Here is a 19,855-nt window from a genome sequence, read left to right as displayed (position 1 = left end):
CAGCAATCACATTAAACATAGTACGTTCAAGTTACTTCTGTATTTCAAGCACAGTCTGGTTTCTTTTAGATGGATGGTCTCTTGATACAGCTGCTTGTGTGGCTGTAGATGTGGGACAAGAGCCTCTGTCCTACAGCCCTCTCATTCTGATTCTTCAGAAAAAATGTGTATTACAATCCGTGGGGAGTAAATTAAAATGCACCTACACAAAGGACTCCATCATGTTTGCTGCGATACATACAGCTCTCTCTATTCATAAATAAATTGAAATTTTTCACTCTGACAACACAATTTGCAAAATGGAGCAGGACAACGTGTGGATGGTAACCTCTGGTAGTGTTTTTGGTGCAGAAGGGTGCACGGTCAGCCAAATCTCCAGTCTCAAAAATGTGCCTGCTGAGGCAGAGATTCTAGCTGGGTACACCAGGTCTGCTCTTATTACTGTCCAGGGGAACATACATATATGTATGTATGTGCGTGTGAGAGAGAGTCAGAGCGAAGAGGAGACTGAGACATACAACAGTGAGAAAGAAGTCCCTGTGGGCATTTGGCTGCAGCACTGGTGAAGATAAGACAGTCTGATGTCTCCTGACATGGCCAATGATTCATAATTGAGGTAGGACAGCTGTTGCTGGCTGCACTGACAGGCCCCAGGGCGAATGACAGATGATAGGGCCCTCTGGGGCCGAACTATCTATCAGTCCAAATGTTCACTGTCTACTGTCGGCTCACCTTTACTTTCTGTAGCCCGCTGCTATATAATTGGACTATGGAAGTGGACACAGACCCATGAAACCTATTCCAGACATGATAGATAGATAGATAGATAGATAGATAGATAGATAGATAGATAGATAGATAGATAGATAGATAGATAGATAGATAGATAGATAGATAGATAGATAGATAGATAGATAGATAGATAGATAGATAGATAGATAGATAGATAGATAGATAGATAGACAGACACATGTGAAATTGTGGGAGAACTAGTGAAATAATCCGATCTGCATCACAGTCGCCCATATTAAGTCAGAGGAAAAGCAGAAAAGAGAATTGTGCCTGAGGCATTGTCATTGCTACTGCCCTTGAGAAAAGAGAAAAACACAGATTTGAAAATCATGCAACATTGCCTTTGTTACTGGCTCTGCTGTTTAATGCTCTAGAATCTACTCCACTGGTGACGCTGCAATGAAATTGCGTTATAGGTTTCTGTATAAGATAAGACAGACAGAAAAATTGGAAATGCTGTTTTGATTAAATTCACCGGAGCCGCCCTGATAATATGGAGTGGTGGTGTTTCTGGTTGTGGGGAAACTCAATTTGGATGACTGGAAAATCACTCGGGTTCCATCAGCACACACCTAACAGAGTGACTGTTAGGCAACCTGACCAGACGGGATGTTTTTTGCTGACACTTTAGAGCAACGTGCTCAGCCTGTCTCAGCTTTGTCAAGCTGTTGCAAAAACACAGCTATGCACGTGTTACCTCGGAGATTTCAGCTTGTGGAGGGCAATTCTCACCCTGCCTTTAAACCCAAGACCTGCACCAACTACACAGCTCACTTTCAGAGGATCTTGGGAATTTCACCAAGAGCTTGAAATGTGGTTGAATAAGCTTTGAAGGTGCACTCATCTTTCAAGACGAGTGCTGGGACTCTGGGGCTGATTGCAGGCTGGGTTAAAATAAACCCATTGATTAAGCTTTGAGTGTAGGATTGTAGTGTAGGATTTTTCTCTCAGTAAAAAATATTGAAATATATCCCAAATATTTTTTATATAAGTGCAATTATGTTTTTTTTCCATTGACATACAGGGACTAATAATAATCATAACTTGTTGTTGGAATAACACCCCCCCCCCCCCCAGTTCTATGGGGAGCAAATCAGATGGTGTCCCACATTATGCTGGTAGTCCATTATCCAGACTGTTTTACTATATCTCAATCCCCCAAGGCCCCTTCCCCAGATTTAGCTGCAGATGCTGTTGTGACTCGCTGAAGACATTAAATATTTGTCACATTTACAGCAAAATATAAGTGAAATAATAAAGGTTAAAGTATTTCTCTATTGTGCTTTATTGCAGAAATATAAAGAGCAAAGATGTTTCACTAGACTAAAGCTTTAATAAAATTACTACATTTTAGCAGGGCCTCTGTTGTCTGTAAAGTGGGACAAAAACCATAATCTTGTTTAATATCTTAGAGAAATTAGCAAGAAAGGCGCAAAAACAGCAAAAGGCTGCACAAATGAATCATATTCCTTCTACCGTGGTGATAAGGCATCATTTTCCCCTGCTATAGGTGCTAAATGTGAGTGTGCTGGAGGGAGAGCAGGTGACAGTGGAGGACACGGGCGGCCAGGAGACCTTCATCCTCGCCAACGAGTCGGTCTTGATGAGGGGACTCGTCCTGCGTAGCTGGAGCAACCAGATCGCCATTCGATTCCGCAGCGATCAAGGGCAAAATTCCGGGTTTGTCAGGCTGCGTTACCAAGGTGAGCAACTGCGTCGTGTCGAAATATTGCTGAGAATTCCAGACAGCAAAAAAAAAAAAAAGAAAAAAGAAAAAAAGAAACTAAAATTTGAAATAAACCTCACAGACATGTTCGACTTGCTTTAATTTAACATAAACAGGAAACAGTTTCGGTCCCGTGTGTGTCAGAGCTCCATCATCGTTTTCAACACCATCATGAATAGCATAAGCTTGAGGAAAGTATTCCAGCTAACAGTAATCATGGTTCACAAGCAGAAAAACACATCAGCTGAACAGCTGTTATATGTTGACCACACAAATAATGTATCATGAACCCTCCTCCCTCACTCTCGCTTGTTTTGATGCCGGTTTTCCACGTTTGCATCGGCGTCTGTTTATCATCACAATCACCCAAAGTGGGCGCTAATTACATGCACCATCAATTTGAGATGATGGTGGACAAAGTGTTGATTCCACTATAGTGCTGCTGCTCTTTCATGAAAGCATCCATCAAAAACAGAGCTGCTGGTGTTGGAGGGACGAGAAAAAGAAAAAGCAATTAAGGGAAAATCTAAAGAACAGGTTTGGAAGAGGCGAGGCCGACCTGATCCATGCAGGATATTTCAATTTGTATCCTAGGCTTTGTAAGCTGAGTATCACCTTGTCCCTTATAATGGACTGTGAGAAATGTGATTGGGCAGGCATGGAGAAGAAGCAAGACCTGTGGAGTGATGGAGCTGTGATCAGGGTAATTAATATCTGCTGCATGGCTGGCAGGCTGATGGATGCCCTTCTAACCTCAGCAGAGAGCAGGGAGCTTGACATCTCTACTTTTCAAAAGTCTAAATGCCATTATAGCATCAGCTGCTGCAACTGCGTGTTCATACCATCCACACTGCGCTGGTTTCCCATTTAAATGCAGCTTTTCAAATTATAGATGGGAATTCTTCAAGCTGTAAGAGTACGATACAGGACATCGTTCGTAAGATAATTAATTAAAGTGATGGTAATCTGAAACTCTACCAGTGCCCTTATGGGATCAAAGCTATCATTTTGAAGGTAATTTGTATGAACCTACACTATACTGTAACACCCTAACTACACATTACTGCATTACTATGAATAAGAACGATCCTTTGTTTTAAATTTATGATCACCCACACGCTCCACATTATCTTGTCAATGGAGTGATTGACAAATCTTGACCTCCAATTGTAACTTCTACATTTTATGAGCATAATCAATGGCAGTAATGTTTGACATGTATTGATTGGCAGTAACTAATATGCCAATTTGACAAGAAGAGAGTGCAGAGGATGTGTGTCACGGGCAGCGAGCCACCGCCTGCCACCACTTCTCAGCAGCATTGATGAGATGCTGCCTGTGGCCCAACGTTATTTCCCTTTAATAGCCTTTATTGAGTAAATGACCATTAAAATTGAGTTTGGAACCCAACTGCACAAATATCAAGAGTCCATATCTTGGCAGAGCTACAGCCAGGGTTTCCACAACTGAATCACTTGTCTGCAACAACAGTATTGATCTTTCTGCTAAAAGTAATGCACTGGTGCGCAGCCAGGACACATTTACAGTCCCTCTGTCACACTGCTGGGCTGCTGTTCAGCCCAGGCTGCTCTCTATACATCTGTGTTAATGTTCCTCACCATTCCAGACAAAAGTACCATCTTTGTTTGTGCTGGGTTTTCTTATTTTCATTATCTTTTGACCTGTTGGGTCTCACCTCTGCTCTCCCGTGAAGAGATACTTGAAATGCAGTTTGTTCAGGCAAAATTAAAATTCATGAGTTGTTTATTTGCCCAAAATATGGTGGGTAAGCCTCTTTACCTCATCTATTTTCCACAGGACAATAATCCGTTTCTATTAGAGCCTGAAAAACATTATGAATATGAACCATTCCCGCAAGAAAACATGTCCGAGCCGCAGAATAATTAATAGAGAGGAGCGCATGAGTGATTTAAGGAGGTGCACTTTTTCTTCAACTAAAAAATTATTTCCAGTATTTTTTATCAGGAAAAACAGACAATTCAAGTCATTACTGGTTTTTAAGGTTTTACCATCTGCAGGAGAAAACAGGGGAGATCCTGCAGGATGGTTACTCTTCAACCCTTGTGAATAAATAGGTTGAAGAAAAGATAAAACCGCTGTGCCCCTGAAGATAGGATGTACAGCAAATTGGAACAGCATTTTCGAACAAGTTAATTCTATTTGATAACAAAGGACAACTGATGATGTACCTGTGTTCTGCGAGTGTGACCATTTTCTCTGCTCTATGAGGAATCACTAAATACAGGCATAAGCTCCACATCCATTTCTCTGGGTCCAATAGCAGTGTGAGCTAATCATTCAGGCTGTCTGCACTGTGGATCTATTATTTGTAATGGTAAAACAATCAGACTTTATGACCCAGCTCCACATCTAGTGGAATGGAGGCAGCACGTAATTTAATACTTCAGGAATTGGCTCCACAATTTTTGCCTCTGGCTCTGCCGCTGCATGCTCAATAGGGATGTAAATGCTGCTATGATAATGGCAATAACTAGGTTCACTGGAGCTAGTGATAAACTGCGAATTGAATGGATGACCCAGGGGCAACGTACCCCGTCCCTGTGGCTTACTGATTTGCCACAAAGAAAGGCCTGTTTCATTATAGTGGAAACCAGCAGCTTGTGTAAAACAAACAAACAAACAAAAAACAGCAATTGCATTAGAATATCTACACGGTATGTTCAGCTGTTCATTTCCTAGAGGTCAAAGCTTTAAAGCTTTAAAGTGATGCCTCAAATGGTAAGGTGCGATAAAAACATTTTGCTGTATTGGATAAAGTCACCCTTTTGTGGGGTCATTTAGGCTTTCTGATCATCTGTGCATGCAGAGAACCTGCAACGTGTGCATGGAACATGTATAAATGTGCGACAATCTCAGTCATCATTGATATATCCTTTAAAAACATTTTGATTTCTATTTTAGCTCAACCAGTAAACACAATCCTCGCTACAGACTGCTGTCCTGGCAGACGCTCAGTGCCAATAAAAAAAAAAAAAGCATCTGATAGTGTCTAACCCTCATTTCCAACAATTGTACGCAATACCAACATTCCCCACGAATGTCCTCATGCCATCACCTCAATAATGAGAGAATTCCAGTGGGAACGTCTCTGGCGAGTCAACAATTGCTGGAACTCTGAAAATCGGAATGATCCAGAATATCACCCTCCATGACCGCAGTCAGTGCTGCAGAAGAGCTCAATACAGGTGGGAGAAGCACAGACCACATGTGTTTTAGGCCTGTTGAGGCCTGTTCTTTCTGATTTCCAGAATACTGTGTAGAATCAAGAAACTGGGATGGTGTTTCTTTAGTATATATGCACCACCAACATGTAGTCTGTTCCTCTAGAAAAGTTGGGCTAAGGGGTATAAGCTAAAACTTGACCTGCAATTTTGAGCAAAAATGCATTTTGAAACGCTAAAGTGAATTTGCCACTGGACACTGGTAGTACACTAGCCATAGTGCATCCAATTATATCGGCTGTTTTGCTGTTAACTTGAAAAGTTTAAAACTTTTTCTCCAGCCATTAAAACATCTACACTAATGAGGTAGAACCGTGTGGTTATTAGACAGAAGAAGAACTTTGTTTAATAGCTTCCATTATGGACTTAGTTAGCTCACTCCATTATCCATATGAACTGCGCTCCGTCCCGCACCGTTCATTTAAAAGCAGGAGCAACAATGCAAAACCGGTGTAGGAAAACATTGATCTTACCCCGCCGGAGTCGCCATTTTCTGACAACAGCTTCTGGGGCCATTTCTCTTCCAGTAATCACATTAAAGATCCAGCAAGACGTTCAACCAATCAGCCCCCTTTCTATTTGTTAAAGTGTTTGTGTTGCCTTGCATTGTGGTGTTAATTACTGCAGTGCTGTTAACATCTCGGTGTACATTGTGTGCACCGCCGACGTGCTATTAATAAATATTGCAAGGCTAAAAGGTTGGTCGTCAAACATCTCTAATGACGCGTGCTTGTGGCAGAGGGGGAAATTGTTGTCCCTTCTTTATAGCCGCAAGTTGTGAGGTCAGTGATGGTTTGGAGGAGAGGCAAGGGATCTGCTCGCTCCAAACGTAACATTTATTAGCCACTAAAATATAAACTGCACAATATTAATGAAATAAAACCCATTCTGGAGTCATATTGTGACTCACTGGTTAATAGCAATGCAGCAAATTACTATAAATTCATCTAAAGAAGACAATGAAAACTTAATTTCCATTTTATTCCAGCTTTTGTGCTGAGCTGCTCCTTCCCCAAAGAGCCGGCCGGTGGAGAAGTTTCCGTGACGCACCTCCATCCTGGTGGAGAAGCTTATTTCCGCTGTCTCACGGGCTACAGGTTGCAAGGCATGAAAATGCTCACCTGTCGAAACGCAACAAAGCCTTACTGGAGCGGAAAGGAGCCCCGATGTGTCGGCAAGTTTTGCTTCAAACTCTTCCTCACTGTTAACTCCCAATACTGTCACTCAGCAACCACAATGGCGCTCTACATGCACGTTCTGTTTTGTTTACTATTTGTTCACACGCACTTTAGCAATATTGCTCTTGGCTGATAGTTTTGCAATTAAATTTCAGTTCACTAAATCATTTCAAGACAAAAAAAGCCCTTATGTCTCGAACAGAAGTGCTTTTGATTAATGAAAGCTTGCATTACCTTCTTTCCGAGAGAGTTAATTAGCTACACTCTGAGGCCAAATCAGTGTGTTTGCCTGTGATACAGAAGCACAGGAAGCGTTGGAGGATAAACAAGGACCTGTTTGGCTTAATTAGAACTGGACCACATGACTCCCCGTGTCCTGGTGCTGAAGGCTCATCTTGTCATACACCTTTCTGCGGCTGCTCTGAGCCGATAATGTTTTCTTGCGTGCTTTACAAATCCACCACGCAGCTCCTGACTCGCATATACACACCCAGGTGAGCTGGCTGATGGAGTCCAGCTGCAGTCTGGTGGAGGTTGATGCAATCTCTGCAAAGGCTTGGACTTTCCCTCGAACCCTCCGGCAGTAGTTGGGGGTCGCTGCATTTTGCAAAGTTCTCCCTTTCAACCCTTCACCGTCTCTTTCCTCCAACACAGCATCATGCGGAGGGATGATAAAAAATGCCACTTACGGTCGCATCGTCTCTCCTGGTTTCCCTGGCAACTACAGCAACAATCTGACGTGCCACTGGGTCCTTGAGGCCCCCGAAGGCCAGCGACTTCACGTTCACTTTGAGAAGGTTGCCCTGGCAGAGGATGATGACAGGTGGTGTATGCACACTGGCACACTCCAAACCCTCCGAGTGAATCAAATTGTGTGTGTCCCTCGTCAGCAAATAGATGGCGGAGAGTTTCAGTCTCATTTTCCTAATAACACTGCGCCGGCGGGTAAGCTGCTGAAAACCAAAATGTCTATAAATAACTAAAATCTTTAGAGAATGACAGATGAGGTTGAAAGGCTCTTTTATCATTGCAGTGTTCCTCTCGAGCCAATGATTTGCAGGGTTCACATCGAGAGGGGAAGGAAATAGATAATTATTTACATTTCTGTACTAATCTACATGACAACTGATGTGATCTATGTCTCCGTGAATATTTTTAGACTGCTGATTAAGAACGGCAACAACATAGATTCCCCCCCTATCTATGACTCCTATGAGGTAGAGTATCTGCCCAACGAAGGCGTGCTCAGCACTGGACGTTACCTGTTCATAGAGTTCACCACAGACGGGACGATAACCTCGACCGGTGCCGCCATCAGATATGAAGGCAGGTGTAAAGAATGCAGCACTTTAACACCCTCGACGCAGACTGCCTAAAGTAAATCCTTTTTGCATGTTTTGTCCAAAGCCTTTGCCAAAGGCATGTGTTACGAACCCTTTGTGAAGTACGGCAACTTCAGCAGCAGCGACTCCACCTACGGCGTCGGGGCGGTGGTGGAATTCTCCTGTAACCCGGGATACACGCTGGAGCAAGGCTCGGTGGTGATCGAGTGCGCAGATGCGCAGAACCCACAGTGGAATGAGACTGAGCCAGCTTGTAGGGGTGAGTTCCGGCTCCGGCTTGATTGTGCTGTGGAGTGTTTTTAAAAATCCATGTTCGCTGGAGCAAAACTGACTGACGCAGAGAGCCGAGGCCTCCATTGTGTGCTTCATGAGTGCAGAAGTGCTTTTACTCATGTATTAAAACTGGCCCTTTAATATATCTTCCTAAGCAGCTTTCCTCTGATCCATGATAAATGATCTTATAATTATAACCATAATTTGACGTGTGCGCTTGGGCACACTTCAGACGTGCTTCAGATTAAAGGCATGCAACTGTTAGCCCAACGCCACAACGATCACGCATGTTTAATACCGCCACTATACCCAAGTCTTTTCCTTATCCTTTTCACTTTACACACCCACATGACACAATGACCTCCCAGTCTTTGTTGCCTGGTCATTCTGGCACATGCTGAAATTGAAAAGCTCTCCAGTAAAGCTGGAAAATGTATTTTCTGCCCTGTGGGCCATGGTCACCAAGCAGTTCAGTACTAGTATGCATTTTTATTAGCTTCCTGTCAAGGAGTCAACAATGAGTTCAGACCAGTTTTGTAATAATGCACGGTTAAACATAAGGAGGGAGGTCATCTGATGCTGTTGCTGATACATAATTCTGTTTTTATTCACTGCTTTTAACTGGCTGTGATTTAAATCTTGCATTTTTGTTTGCTAGTGTGAGGCTGAGATGTTTGTGTCTTGCAGCTGTGTGCAGTGGGGAAATCACAGACTCTGCCGGTGTGGTGTTGTCTCCTAATTGGCCCGAGGCCTACGACAAGGGGCAGGACTGCATCTGGGGCATCCATGTGGAAGAGGACAAGAGGATCATGCTTGACATCCAAGTGTAAGCGACTGCACTCAGGTGAAATCACACAATGGGATCAGAAGTGAGGTCAGACACGCCGTAAAAGGCTTCTCCAGACAGAAATAGTTTGTTTCTCACGTCTTCTCGTAATAAAACTGACACGCCACAGTATGCACATGGGGAGGTATTTTTGCAGTTGAAGTCGCTAATTAGCTCCTTTTTTCCCCCCTCCCCTCTTCTGCTACATTAAGAATTCTGTGTAGCTTCCAGCTCGCTCTCTGACCAGATTAGCCAGTAAGCCTCCCTGCTTTCTCTTCCCTGGTGTGTGTCTCAGAGCTGGCTTTGAAATGAATATGCACTGGCAATGAACTAGAGTCATTTATCCAGCCCTCCCAACTGTAATTCAACATAGGCACACAGATGTCACAATCAGCCGATACACTTTTCAGAGAAAGGCACATTCGTCCTTCACCCCATTTACGTGAACGCAGCTCACTTCCTTCAATCAATGCTGTGTTTTCTCATTCGCTTAATTGCTTGTATATTTTTTTAGTTATATTAAATGTGTGTTTTGTTTCTATTTCCAAGCAAATCCATTCAATTGTATGCATCGCCTTGTTTTTCGTCTGCATATTTCATTAGGATTCATTTGCTTGTCTTTCTTTGAGCAATTTCCACCATTTCCATGAAGGTAGAATCCTGTGGAAAGCTACAAATCTACTGCATAAGTAGTTTGCATTATTGCCCGGAGCAACTGCTCACAAGAGGGTGTAGAGATGTTCAAATTAAACCAGTGGGAATAATGCCTGGGGTTGGAGAGTGACAGAAGAACACCAACAAGCCTGTCAGACACCTGCAAACACAGGTGTCCCTGTTTAGGATTAGCATTCTTAATTCTTTTGTTGTTGGCTGAACTCATTGGGTTAATTATGACATGATAGCTTTATGATGGATTGTAACCATCAGCAGGAGATCCCCCAGAAAGGGCAACAAGCAGATCTTTGCTCACTTATGTGTTTGTAACATCGGGTGATGCTGTCTTTAAGGACCATGGGAAGATTTTAGAGAAAACGCTGTCTTCCTTCTGCCAAAGGTCTCTCTGGAAACAGAAAGGATGTTTTGTTTTTTTAAGGTATATTAGGAATACCAAAAAGTGTTTCATTCAGCCAAAGCTGCTCCTGTCTCCTTGTGTTCCGTCCAGTTCTACTCCCGGTTCATCCATTTTTTTCCCCGGCAAGTGCACATAGCCAGGAGCAGCGTGGAGCCCAAGCAGACACAGCAGAGCTCCTATCCTGGCGCTCCTCCTCTCCTCCTGAGCCTGTCCGAACTGGCCAACAGTCCTGTGGGCAGCGGCCTTTATTTATTTATTTTATCATTTTATTTTTAAATGCAGAGGATTTTTTTCCATGCCCCTCGATCTACGTCCAATCCTTGCTGTGTTGGAGTTCATTTTTCTGCAGCCTCTATGATATTCTCTCGCTGTAGAGTAGCTCCAACAGCACAAGTACGGGCTGTGTTTTGTATTCTGTTACACACAGAATACAAGGCCCCAAAATGTTATCTGTCGGGCTCACAGCAGCTGAGATATGAGACGCAGATCCAAATGGGAATAACAGCATGAGAGGGGGCCAATAATACAAGTGTGAATTCCGCACCGATCCATGTGACCCTGCTCTACTCCTGGGTGTTTGTTTTATTACTCTGTGATTAATGTCTGATTGCCAGCTCGTGCACCTCGGGTAAAGACTGATCAAAAAGTGGTCCCCTCTGCCCCCACGCACAAGTAAACAAGTATGATCTGAGGTTAACTGAATTTCACCCAGAGATCTCTTTAAAATAAATTGCAGCTGCCCAGAGTTTGTTTTAATTTGAGCCACAGGAGGCCACTTGCTGTAAATTAATGGCCAGCAGTAGTTTAAATCTCAAGGTTGGTCATGCATGGCCTTGATGGCAGAAAAGAAGCACAGCTCGTCTGATCCCCAGGGAGCCTCCCATTACCTTCATGTCCAGTCTGTTTATCTTGCTGGTGATCTCCTAAAGGCTTGGTCAACATGCAATTTGTGAGAAAACCGTTTTGCATGTTGAAGTGGCTAAAAAGACTCTTGCTGAATAGAGCTGCCTCATTATAAAGGCAGGAACACGCTTTTCTACATTAATGAGAATGCTTTCAATTTCATCATTCATCACTGCGTCTGTGCTGGCAATTACTGAAAAGCAGTGTGCATAATGAGGACTGATTAATTAATTTAGACCAAACAAGAGGGGTTGGCTCCTTGCTAATTAATATAGAGCATGGCTTGAGCAAGAGATGGAGACAAGAGGTTACAGCTGATATCCACACCTGTAGCATACGCAAGCTGCATCATTAGCAGGTGGGCTTTATCATTTAGAAGTTAAATTAAACATATTTTACATGTTAATGTAGGGTGGGAGACTTCACCAGTTTTAACGCTCTATAGCCAAGTATACCAGGTTTATAGAGCCCTCTTGTGGACATCTAGAGTGTTACATTGCAATCTTGCCAGGGATTTTTAAAGATTAATGGTATATATTTTACACTATTTCAGGCAAGGTTTCTTTGCAATAAAACAGGTAGCCCTCTATAACCCTGCCATCCCATCATAAGGACGACTGAATAGGATTATATAAATGCATTCCTTTCAGAGATTCGCCAGCTTTTTGAAACCCCTGTGAAACCCATTATGGTGAATATGGATTGAAAAAGGAAACCTGTCAAAGAAACCATGAAAGGATGCAGGTGGTTTGACATTTGGATGCAGTGACTGCCAGGTTGTACAGAAAAGGCGTCTGGAGAGCGTCGCCATGGTGTGCCGTGTATGTCTGCACCGAAGGCAATGGAGGCTTGGCCGTCTCCCCGGGTCGTCAGGATTCAGGGAACAATTCAAGCAAAGATGAACAGGAGCGTTGGCATCAGTGGCAAAACAAGGTCATCATCCGCTTTGAATGAGGCTGTCAGGGGAGGCGTTTCTAGAAAAAGGAGAGGGACCTTGTCTGTATGTGAATGTGGCACAGCAGGAGGTGCGTCCCCTTCCCCAGTGGAGCCTCTGGTGTCTGAAGTGGATCTAGCTCAGTCAGGACCTATTGGGGGGAGTGTGGATGGGGTGGTGGGGGGGTGGAAGGTGGAACTACTCAGAAAATTAGACACTGGTGCCATCTGGATAATCTGGATAAATAGATAGATAAACTGAGTTGCTGCATTGCCTTTTGCCAACCAATGCATTTACCAAACTGCGTGTGTGTGTGTGTGTGTGTTTTAGTGCATTACCACATTTCACACATGCAAGAAGTGTTTTGAGTTTTCAGAAATAGCAACTGCCGTTGCCATTCCCGCCCCATCCTGCACAGCTTCTGATTGTTCTTGAACACGGAGGTGTAAATTATACTCATCGCTGTCCGCCTAAGCAGCCCGAGCACGTCGCCACCTCATTTCCCTCCCATTCACACAGCTGGGATCCATCATCTCTGCCCATCAGGAGGAGCTGAAATTTTCTTTCGCCTAAATTTCGGCACCGGCACGCTGCACGCACCCAGAGTGGAATTCAGTCACCCTCATCGCGCTGTTGTCTCTAAATTGAGCTTTACTGGGGACATTCGCATCTGGGTGCAGCATCTGTGGTGCACAGTCGAGAATAAGACACCGAAACTCCATTTCTTGTAGACCCAATCTGTGACCATATTGAAAGCAGTTGTGCTTTTCTTTGTTTTTTTATTGGTGTAAACTGAACCAAGTAATCCTCAAGTATCACTGTATAGTTCTTCTGATTGCTGAGGTGCAGTAGGTGAGCTATAAAAGCTTTTTTTCCCAAGTGGTGCGTACTGTTATTATGTAAAGGTCTGCGGTAATGATGGGTATTAAACAGATTACCCCCACCCCCCGCTGATACTTTACCTGCTTATTATATCAGCATGGAGCTGTAGCAGCCCGTTTTTTTATGTTCCATAAGTGGCAAACGCACGTGTGAGCATAATCAGGACATTTTCAAATGGGAACAAAAACTTCTCTTTCAGAGCTTACTAACCCTGCGCAGCTCTAATGCAGATCAGTTCAGAGTCACGCGGTTTAAAAGAGTTCTTCACTCTAGACTCCACATTGGCAAGAATGACCTGCTGACCTTCTACGACGGGGATGACCTGACGGGGAACATCCTGGGTCAGTACAGCGGCACACGGTCACGCTTCAAGCTCTACACCTCCATGGCTGACGTCACCATCCAGTTTCAGTCGGACCCGGCGACGAACATCTACGGCTACAACAATGGCTTTGTGGTTCACTTCTTTGGTGAGTCTCTGCCAACTTGTTAAACTTCTGGTAGAACACCCCCCCCCCCCCCCCTCCCGCAAAACAGACTAGAATCCGTAGATGGGTAACAAGAGGAGAATAAAAAATATTACATCTCAACCCAACAGGATACCAATTAGTGGGAAAGTTTATTCTTGTCTGGTTGCGTCGATCTCTCGCTGCGCCTCTGTTTCCGTTATGGCTTATCCCAGGTGGATGGGATGTGCTAACAACAAACTCAGGAGCGGGGTAATAGGGTCTACTTCACAGGGACCACATCAGCTGATTTCACCCACTGCTGTGTTCGCGTCCGTGCGCGCAGCCGACTGATGCCGAGCCTCACGCTGCGCTGCCCCCAGCTAACATCACAAGCCCGTGTTTACATTCTCTTCTCCAAATTCTTCTACAGATTTTACGCAGAGCAGACGGGTCTGCAGCTGCAGTCGCTCCCTGCTGAGGAAGCGTAATAGCGCTCCACCAGCAGACTCATCACGTTTCCTCTTGATGGCGTGTTAAAATAAACCATTCAAAGTTGTTGGTTTTTTTTAAGTGTAGCATGTTTTTTGTGTGTTTAATGTCCAACCTCTCTGACCGTCACAACGTCTGAAGAGGTGCCCAGGAACGACACTTGCTCCGAGCTGCCCGAGATCACCAACGGATGGAAGAGCACCTCCCACCCCGACCTCATCCATGGCACCGTGGTCACCTACCAGTGCTACCCCGGATATCAGCTGACCGGCTCTGAGATCCTCATGTGCCAGTGGGATCTAACATGGAGTGGCGACGTACCAAGATGTGAAGAAGGTAATATAGGAGGGTCTATAGGAGGACTCCATTTTAGTTAAAGCACTTTATGAAAGCTGGAACATTGTGAGGAGGGAGAGTTTTTATGCAGTTTATTTATCAAAACCTCAGTCGAGTCCAATCAAAAGCAGGAGAGGAAAGTGGTTATTTTTAAACATAAAATGCAGCATATGATTGTAGGGAACAAATATAACACCCGCTTGGATCCGAAACTGTGAAACTGCTGCTGAGCCACCGTAATTAACCATCATGCTGTCGCCTGAATCTGTGAGCCAAATGACTGCGGCCCAGTTGATCATGGGCGGCGGCGCTTGTATCCAAGTGCGCGCGTGTGTGTAATATTTGTCATTTGTTTTGTGCCAGTTCTGACGTGTCAGGATCCTGGAACTGTGGCGCACAGTCACAGGATTCTCACAGGCAGCCGCTTCACCGTGGGCTCCACGGTGCAGTTTATCTGCAACAAAGGCTACGTGCTGTCTGGAAACAGCCTGCTGACCTGCTACAACAGAGACTCGGCCGCGCCGAAGTGGAGCGAGAGGCTCCCCAAGTGTGTCCGTAAGTCAACCTCGGCGTGAAATCACTGCAGTCACGAGGATGTTCGTAGATTTCGGCCACGCTCGGGTCGGTGACAGTGTTTGCGGCCCTTTCAGCTGAGAAGTACGAGCCGTGCAGGAACCCTGGCGCAGCCTCCACCAGCATGCAGAACTCCGAGAAGGCCTTTTACCAAGCAGGGGAGATGCTGACCTTCTCCTGTCACCCTGGATACGAGCTGCAGGGTGAGGCCACCATTTACTGTATCCCTGGGCACCCTTCACAGTGGAATAACACCCCCCCTGCCTGCAGAGGTGAGAGCACGTCCTAGCTACGCTTTCCACTTTAGATTTAGATTTTACCACTGACTCCACTATTATTCTTCCATTTCAGTTTCTTCCTCGCAGAAAGTGAGCGAGCGGAAGCTAGATGGTAAGACACGCCTGACAAATACTGCTCAAAAAAAGGAAGTACTCTTAACGGGCTGTGCATATTTCAGAGATGTTTTCTGTGTTTTTCGTCTTGTAGTCCTTAATATGGATTACAGTTTGGAGGGAACTAATGCTGCGCTTGCCGTTTTGATTCCAACCGCGGTCATCTTGGTGGTTGTCTTGGGGATTTATGTCTACTTTGCAAAGTAAGTTTTCAGAATAAAATTTGCAAGTTGCTATTTTGGAATCAAATACACCCTGATGGGATGTTCCCTGTTGCTCTGCTCCCTCTTCAGACTCCAGGGGAAGTCTATCAGAATACCATCATCCCTGCCACCGTATGACAACATGACGGAAGAATCCGCTTTTGACAATGAGAGCGGAGTAAGTACAGATGCCGTGAACATGCAAGACGTGGATTGTCATAACACCAGTGTGCTGTCCTGATCCCCTCCCATCTGGACGCCATCGTGTTGTCATCTCACTGTTAACCAGCAGAGGGCGCCGCACCTTCCATCCCTGCATGAACCATGATTAAAAGGCTGATGTTCCATCCTGGTGATGCTGTTCACAATAACATTAGCAAGGACCATTTCCCTCACTTCAGCATGTGGTTTGTCATTTTCTGTCCCCTTTGTGCCATTTGTAGAATGAAAAAAGCAGCATGTCTGACTGAGAGTCCTCGACATTGTGGAAATGTTGCGGAAATGTTTGTTTTTCTCTCCACATCCCAATCTTTTGGATATGTATGTAGGTGTTTCTCATTTAATTCAAGCCGTCTGATATTTCAGGACAAATGAAAGGATTCCGAGGTGTCCATTTAGAGACCTTAAATCAAGAACTGCTCAAGCTTTGCCTTGGGACCCTCTCTGCACTGCTCAACTTTTCCTCCAACATTTGCTTCCCTCATGATTTCCTTCCACATTTCCCCCATAGGTGGATTCCTGTAAATACTTTCCACTTCCCACAGTCTGGTTTGTCAATCTGTGGATCACCATGGTGATATTTTTATAATGTAAAAAGCTGATGACCTTTGGTGATTGTATGTTTTTAAGTAATTAAAGGCCAGTGTAGGGAGCAAAACACTGTTATGATCAGTCATCTTCTGTTGGATACAAATCTCCATCCATGAAACAGTTTTTGCACATTTCTTTTTTTTCTTTTCGTCTGTAAGGTCTACAATTTGTAAATAAATTGCCTGTCTAATATGAGTGCCTCATGACTGACTAGAGCCTGAGATATCATCTGTGAAAGTTACCAATATTTTCATCAAAGTGTTTCTTTTCCTGCAGTTTTATTTAAAGATACAAAAATGTGCTGCATTTTTACCTTTTTTAAGCTGACATGTCCCAAACACAGCAGAGTGGAGCTAGTCAGGACCAAAATGAGATGAACAGTGATGAAATATGTGTTATTAGTTAATGTAACAGGCTCACTGGTGAGTATTCATGAAGTGGCTGCTGACAAATGTCAAACGATTCACTCTGAAAAAGTGATGCAAAAGCTCAAATGCTGGTCCTTCAGCCTGGACCACCCTGCTGAAACTGTGTATGAGGTTAAAGAAAATTCATTTGTGTTTGCTAACCTGCAGCAGCACCTAATGATACAAAAGCCCTCAGATAAGGACTTAAACACACTCATGTACACGCATACTGTAGTTTTGTGTTTTTAATTTTTGGCCCATATGTTACATTTGTAGATAAACCTTCTCATTTGTGCATCTTTAGAATTCTACCAACGATTTTCAGCATCAGAGATGATAAAGAGGCACCTTAAGTGTTGAATCAAATCATTCATATCAATCAACATCTATAATGATTCAATAAAATGCAGTTATATTAAAAGTATTGAAATTGTCTTATTATTCGCTTGTAATTGTTTTTCTAGTTTCTGCCAGATAAAGTGCACACTGTGCACTAAGACTAAGACACAGACTAAGGTTTTGTTTCTTCGGGATATAGTTATGCCCAAGTTTACCACTAGATGGCGACATATGAACAGGGAACCAATTTCCAAGTCTTTGTTGGAGTTTTACACTGTTGTAGCTTAACACAAACTAGATTAATCAGTGAAGTATTCTTGAAATGTGATAAAGAGCGGGGAGAAACTGGACAACGTTTTAATTTTGGTAAATAATTTTAAAGCTCTGCAAATTAAAACCAATAAAAAAACGTATCAGTGAATTATTTACTTTGGCAAATATTTGCTGCAGAATTGTAAAAGTGTAAAACGTACATTTTAATGGCTGAGAGGTTTGTATGAAAAGAAGTATGAAATTTAAATATTTGCAGCTTCTGGGTCCACTGGGTTTGTTTCGCGTTACTGACAGCAGAGGGCAATATCGCGCCGCAGGGGCCAACTAATGCTGCACAGTCTTCAACATTTACCTTTAACTTCAACCATAGCACTGGTGTCTATCTACTTGGTGAGGGGTTTACAGGCCAGATTGCTACTTGGTTAAAATAGAATGTGCCCTCACAACCCAGTGGAGACCAGGACATGGCAATTAACCCACTAATTTGGCAGATTATTGGACCTCCCTTTCTGTGTCAGCAGTCCCAGAGCATCCAGTACAGTAACCATGGACCTGTGGGACGCACATTATGAGAGACAGTTTAATGTAATGGCCTGTACAGCAGGCAGATGGGAAACATTAATGGCGCTGTGTGAGTTAAACAGGCTCCACAAAAAATTGATTTACTAAAAGTCATCCCTCAGCCACAAAATACACTGCAAATTTGTAGTAACTCTACATTAATACATAAATGTGGTGAGAATCATGTGCTTAAGGCAGTGACACATAAATTATCAACTGAAAACACTTGATATATACAATATCAGCTTCTCACTACAGAAGAGATTAGTGAAAACATAAATCCTGTCTTATATCTTGCAAAGTTAAATCAGATTTAGAGAGGCTTTGCTGTTCAGCCCTTTGTTTATAAAGAGCTTTTTTGAGTTGTTCCTTTCTGAGATAAAGACATAAAGCTATTAAATCCTTATATCTAAGATGTGGCTAAAGAAAAAAAGAGAAAAACAAAAGAACCAATCTCACTACTGAAGACAGCAAGGACCAGTTTACAGGGTTTGACCTCGTGGTTCACACAAAACTACCAGATTCCTTTTTGATTGAATGCTAGCATAGTAGCCAGTAAGTGATGTACAGAAATCAAACATCTGGTTCATTCCAAATTTAACAACAAAAACAAGGCTGCTTTAGAGATCTTCTTTGCCAAAGACTCCTTACTGGCCAGGATAATCTGAAAAATGTATATCTAAAAACACAGAAAAGCTTAATACAACAAACAGAATGTTCTGGGGTGGTTTGCTGTTCAGTTTGTGTAAACCCTGAGCTGGTTCCTCTTACTGCGAAATGATGTAAAGCTAGCATAAAAATGGCACAACAATGGTTTTGGGAGAACAGTGGCTGAAGCCATCCTGAAGGGAGGAATAATGACAACAGGAGCCAACAACAGGCTGCAGAACAGCCAGGTAGAAGCAGACCTGACACAGCTGCTGCTCATCCTCTAGCAGGTTGTCATCTAATCAGAGCTGCTCTGGTCCTTGACTCCTCTTGTCCATGTCTGAGGACTCTCAGGGGGAAACAGAGCTGATGGCTGGGTTGCTAAAGGTGAGCGAGCGAGCGGCACAAAGGTTTAGATGGGAGTGAAATGCATCAGTGTGGCAAAGAAAAAGGGATTCTCGAAGCAAACTTGGATTTGTCCTGTTAATGTGGCGTTAACCACTGCAATGTAGATATTATATGTTATTTAATATCATATAATATTTTCTCTGGTTAGAGAAAATGCATTTTATTTCACAAGTCTTTTGCTAATTAAGCAAAAGAAAATGGCCCTGTGCAGCCAGAGATCTGCTTCCGTACTGCTTTTTATCTATTAAAAGCATCCCAAAAGTACACGTGTTTGTGAAAGTGTTGTGTGCACGTGCTCGGACCTGTGCGAGCGCGTGCGCCTGAAAACCAGAGCGGTGTTGCATTATCATAGCTGAACTGAGATAGGGGATGTTTTCCTTCCAGAATGCTGCGCGAGATGGAGATTGAAGGGTCTGAACAGGGAAGGGACAAAAGCGAAGAGAGCCAGAGGGCGGAGGGGAGTGGATGAGCCGCTGAGATGATAATGCAGCATGACACCTCTGAAATGAATCCCTGGTTACCATGGCGAGCAAGCGGGATGGGACAGTCTCTCAGGAGCCTCAAGTAAAGCCAGCTGTAAATGATGTTTGATTAGTATTTCGACGGCGTTCCAAACATGCTGCTGGTGAATCGTGCACTGGCAGCTCTGGTGGTGACCTTGCACCGGCACACCAGATATGGAGTTTTCCATACAGCGCCCAACTTTGAATGCAGGGATTTACTAAGCTGGATCTGGGGGTGAGCCGATGTCCTTTCATTTATTTTCCAGTCACTT

General features: G+C 43.7%; 1 protein-coding gene across 1 annotated transcript in view; it reads left to right on the top strand.

The window, feature by feature from the left end:
- Positions 1–17,272, top strand: part of LOC101061967 (seizure protein 6 homolog) — a 55,578-nt gene extending 38,306 nt beyond the window's left edge. The window contains exons 4-17 of the mRNA XM_029848878.1: positions 2,303–2,495; positions 6,770–6,955; positions 7,614–7,782; positions 8,119–8,285; positions 8,367–8,561; positions 9,263–9,401; positions 13,466–13,662; positions 14,272–14,466; positions 14,830–15,021; positions 15,117–15,311; positions 15,391–15,429; positions 15,526–15,634; positions 15,725–15,812; positions 16,220–17,272. Coding sequence (XP_029704738.1) covers positions 2,303–2,495; positions 6,770–6,955; positions 7,614–7,782; positions 8,119–8,285; positions 8,367–8,561; positions 9,263–9,401; positions 13,466–13,662; positions 14,272–14,466; positions 14,830–15,021; positions 15,117–15,311; positions 15,391–15,429; positions 15,526–15,634; positions 15,725–15,812; positions 16,220–16,228 — 2,073 coding nt within the window. The 3' untranslated portion in view covers positions 16,229–17,272. The remainder of the gene's footprint in view (positions 1–2,302; positions 2,496–6,769; positions 6,956–7,613; positions 7,783–8,118; positions 8,286–8,366; positions 8,562–9,262; positions 9,402–13,465; positions 13,663–14,271; positions 14,467–14,829; positions 15,022–15,116; positions 15,312–15,390; positions 15,430–15,525; positions 15,635–15,724; positions 15,813–16,219) is intronic.
- Positions 17,273–19,855: the final 2,583 nt, after the last annotated feature.

Source organism: Takifugu rubripes, chromosome 15 (genome assembly GCF_901000725.2).
Source record: "Takifugu rubripes chromosome 15, fTakRub1.2, whole genome shotgun sequence".
Taxonomy (NCBI): domain Eukaryota; kingdom Metazoa; phylum Chordata; class Actinopteri; order Tetraodontiformes; family Tetraodontidae; genus Takifugu; species Takifugu rubripes.
The sequence above is the reverse complement of the archived record's forward strand: the minus strand, read 5'-3'. Positions and strand labels throughout refer to the sequence as shown.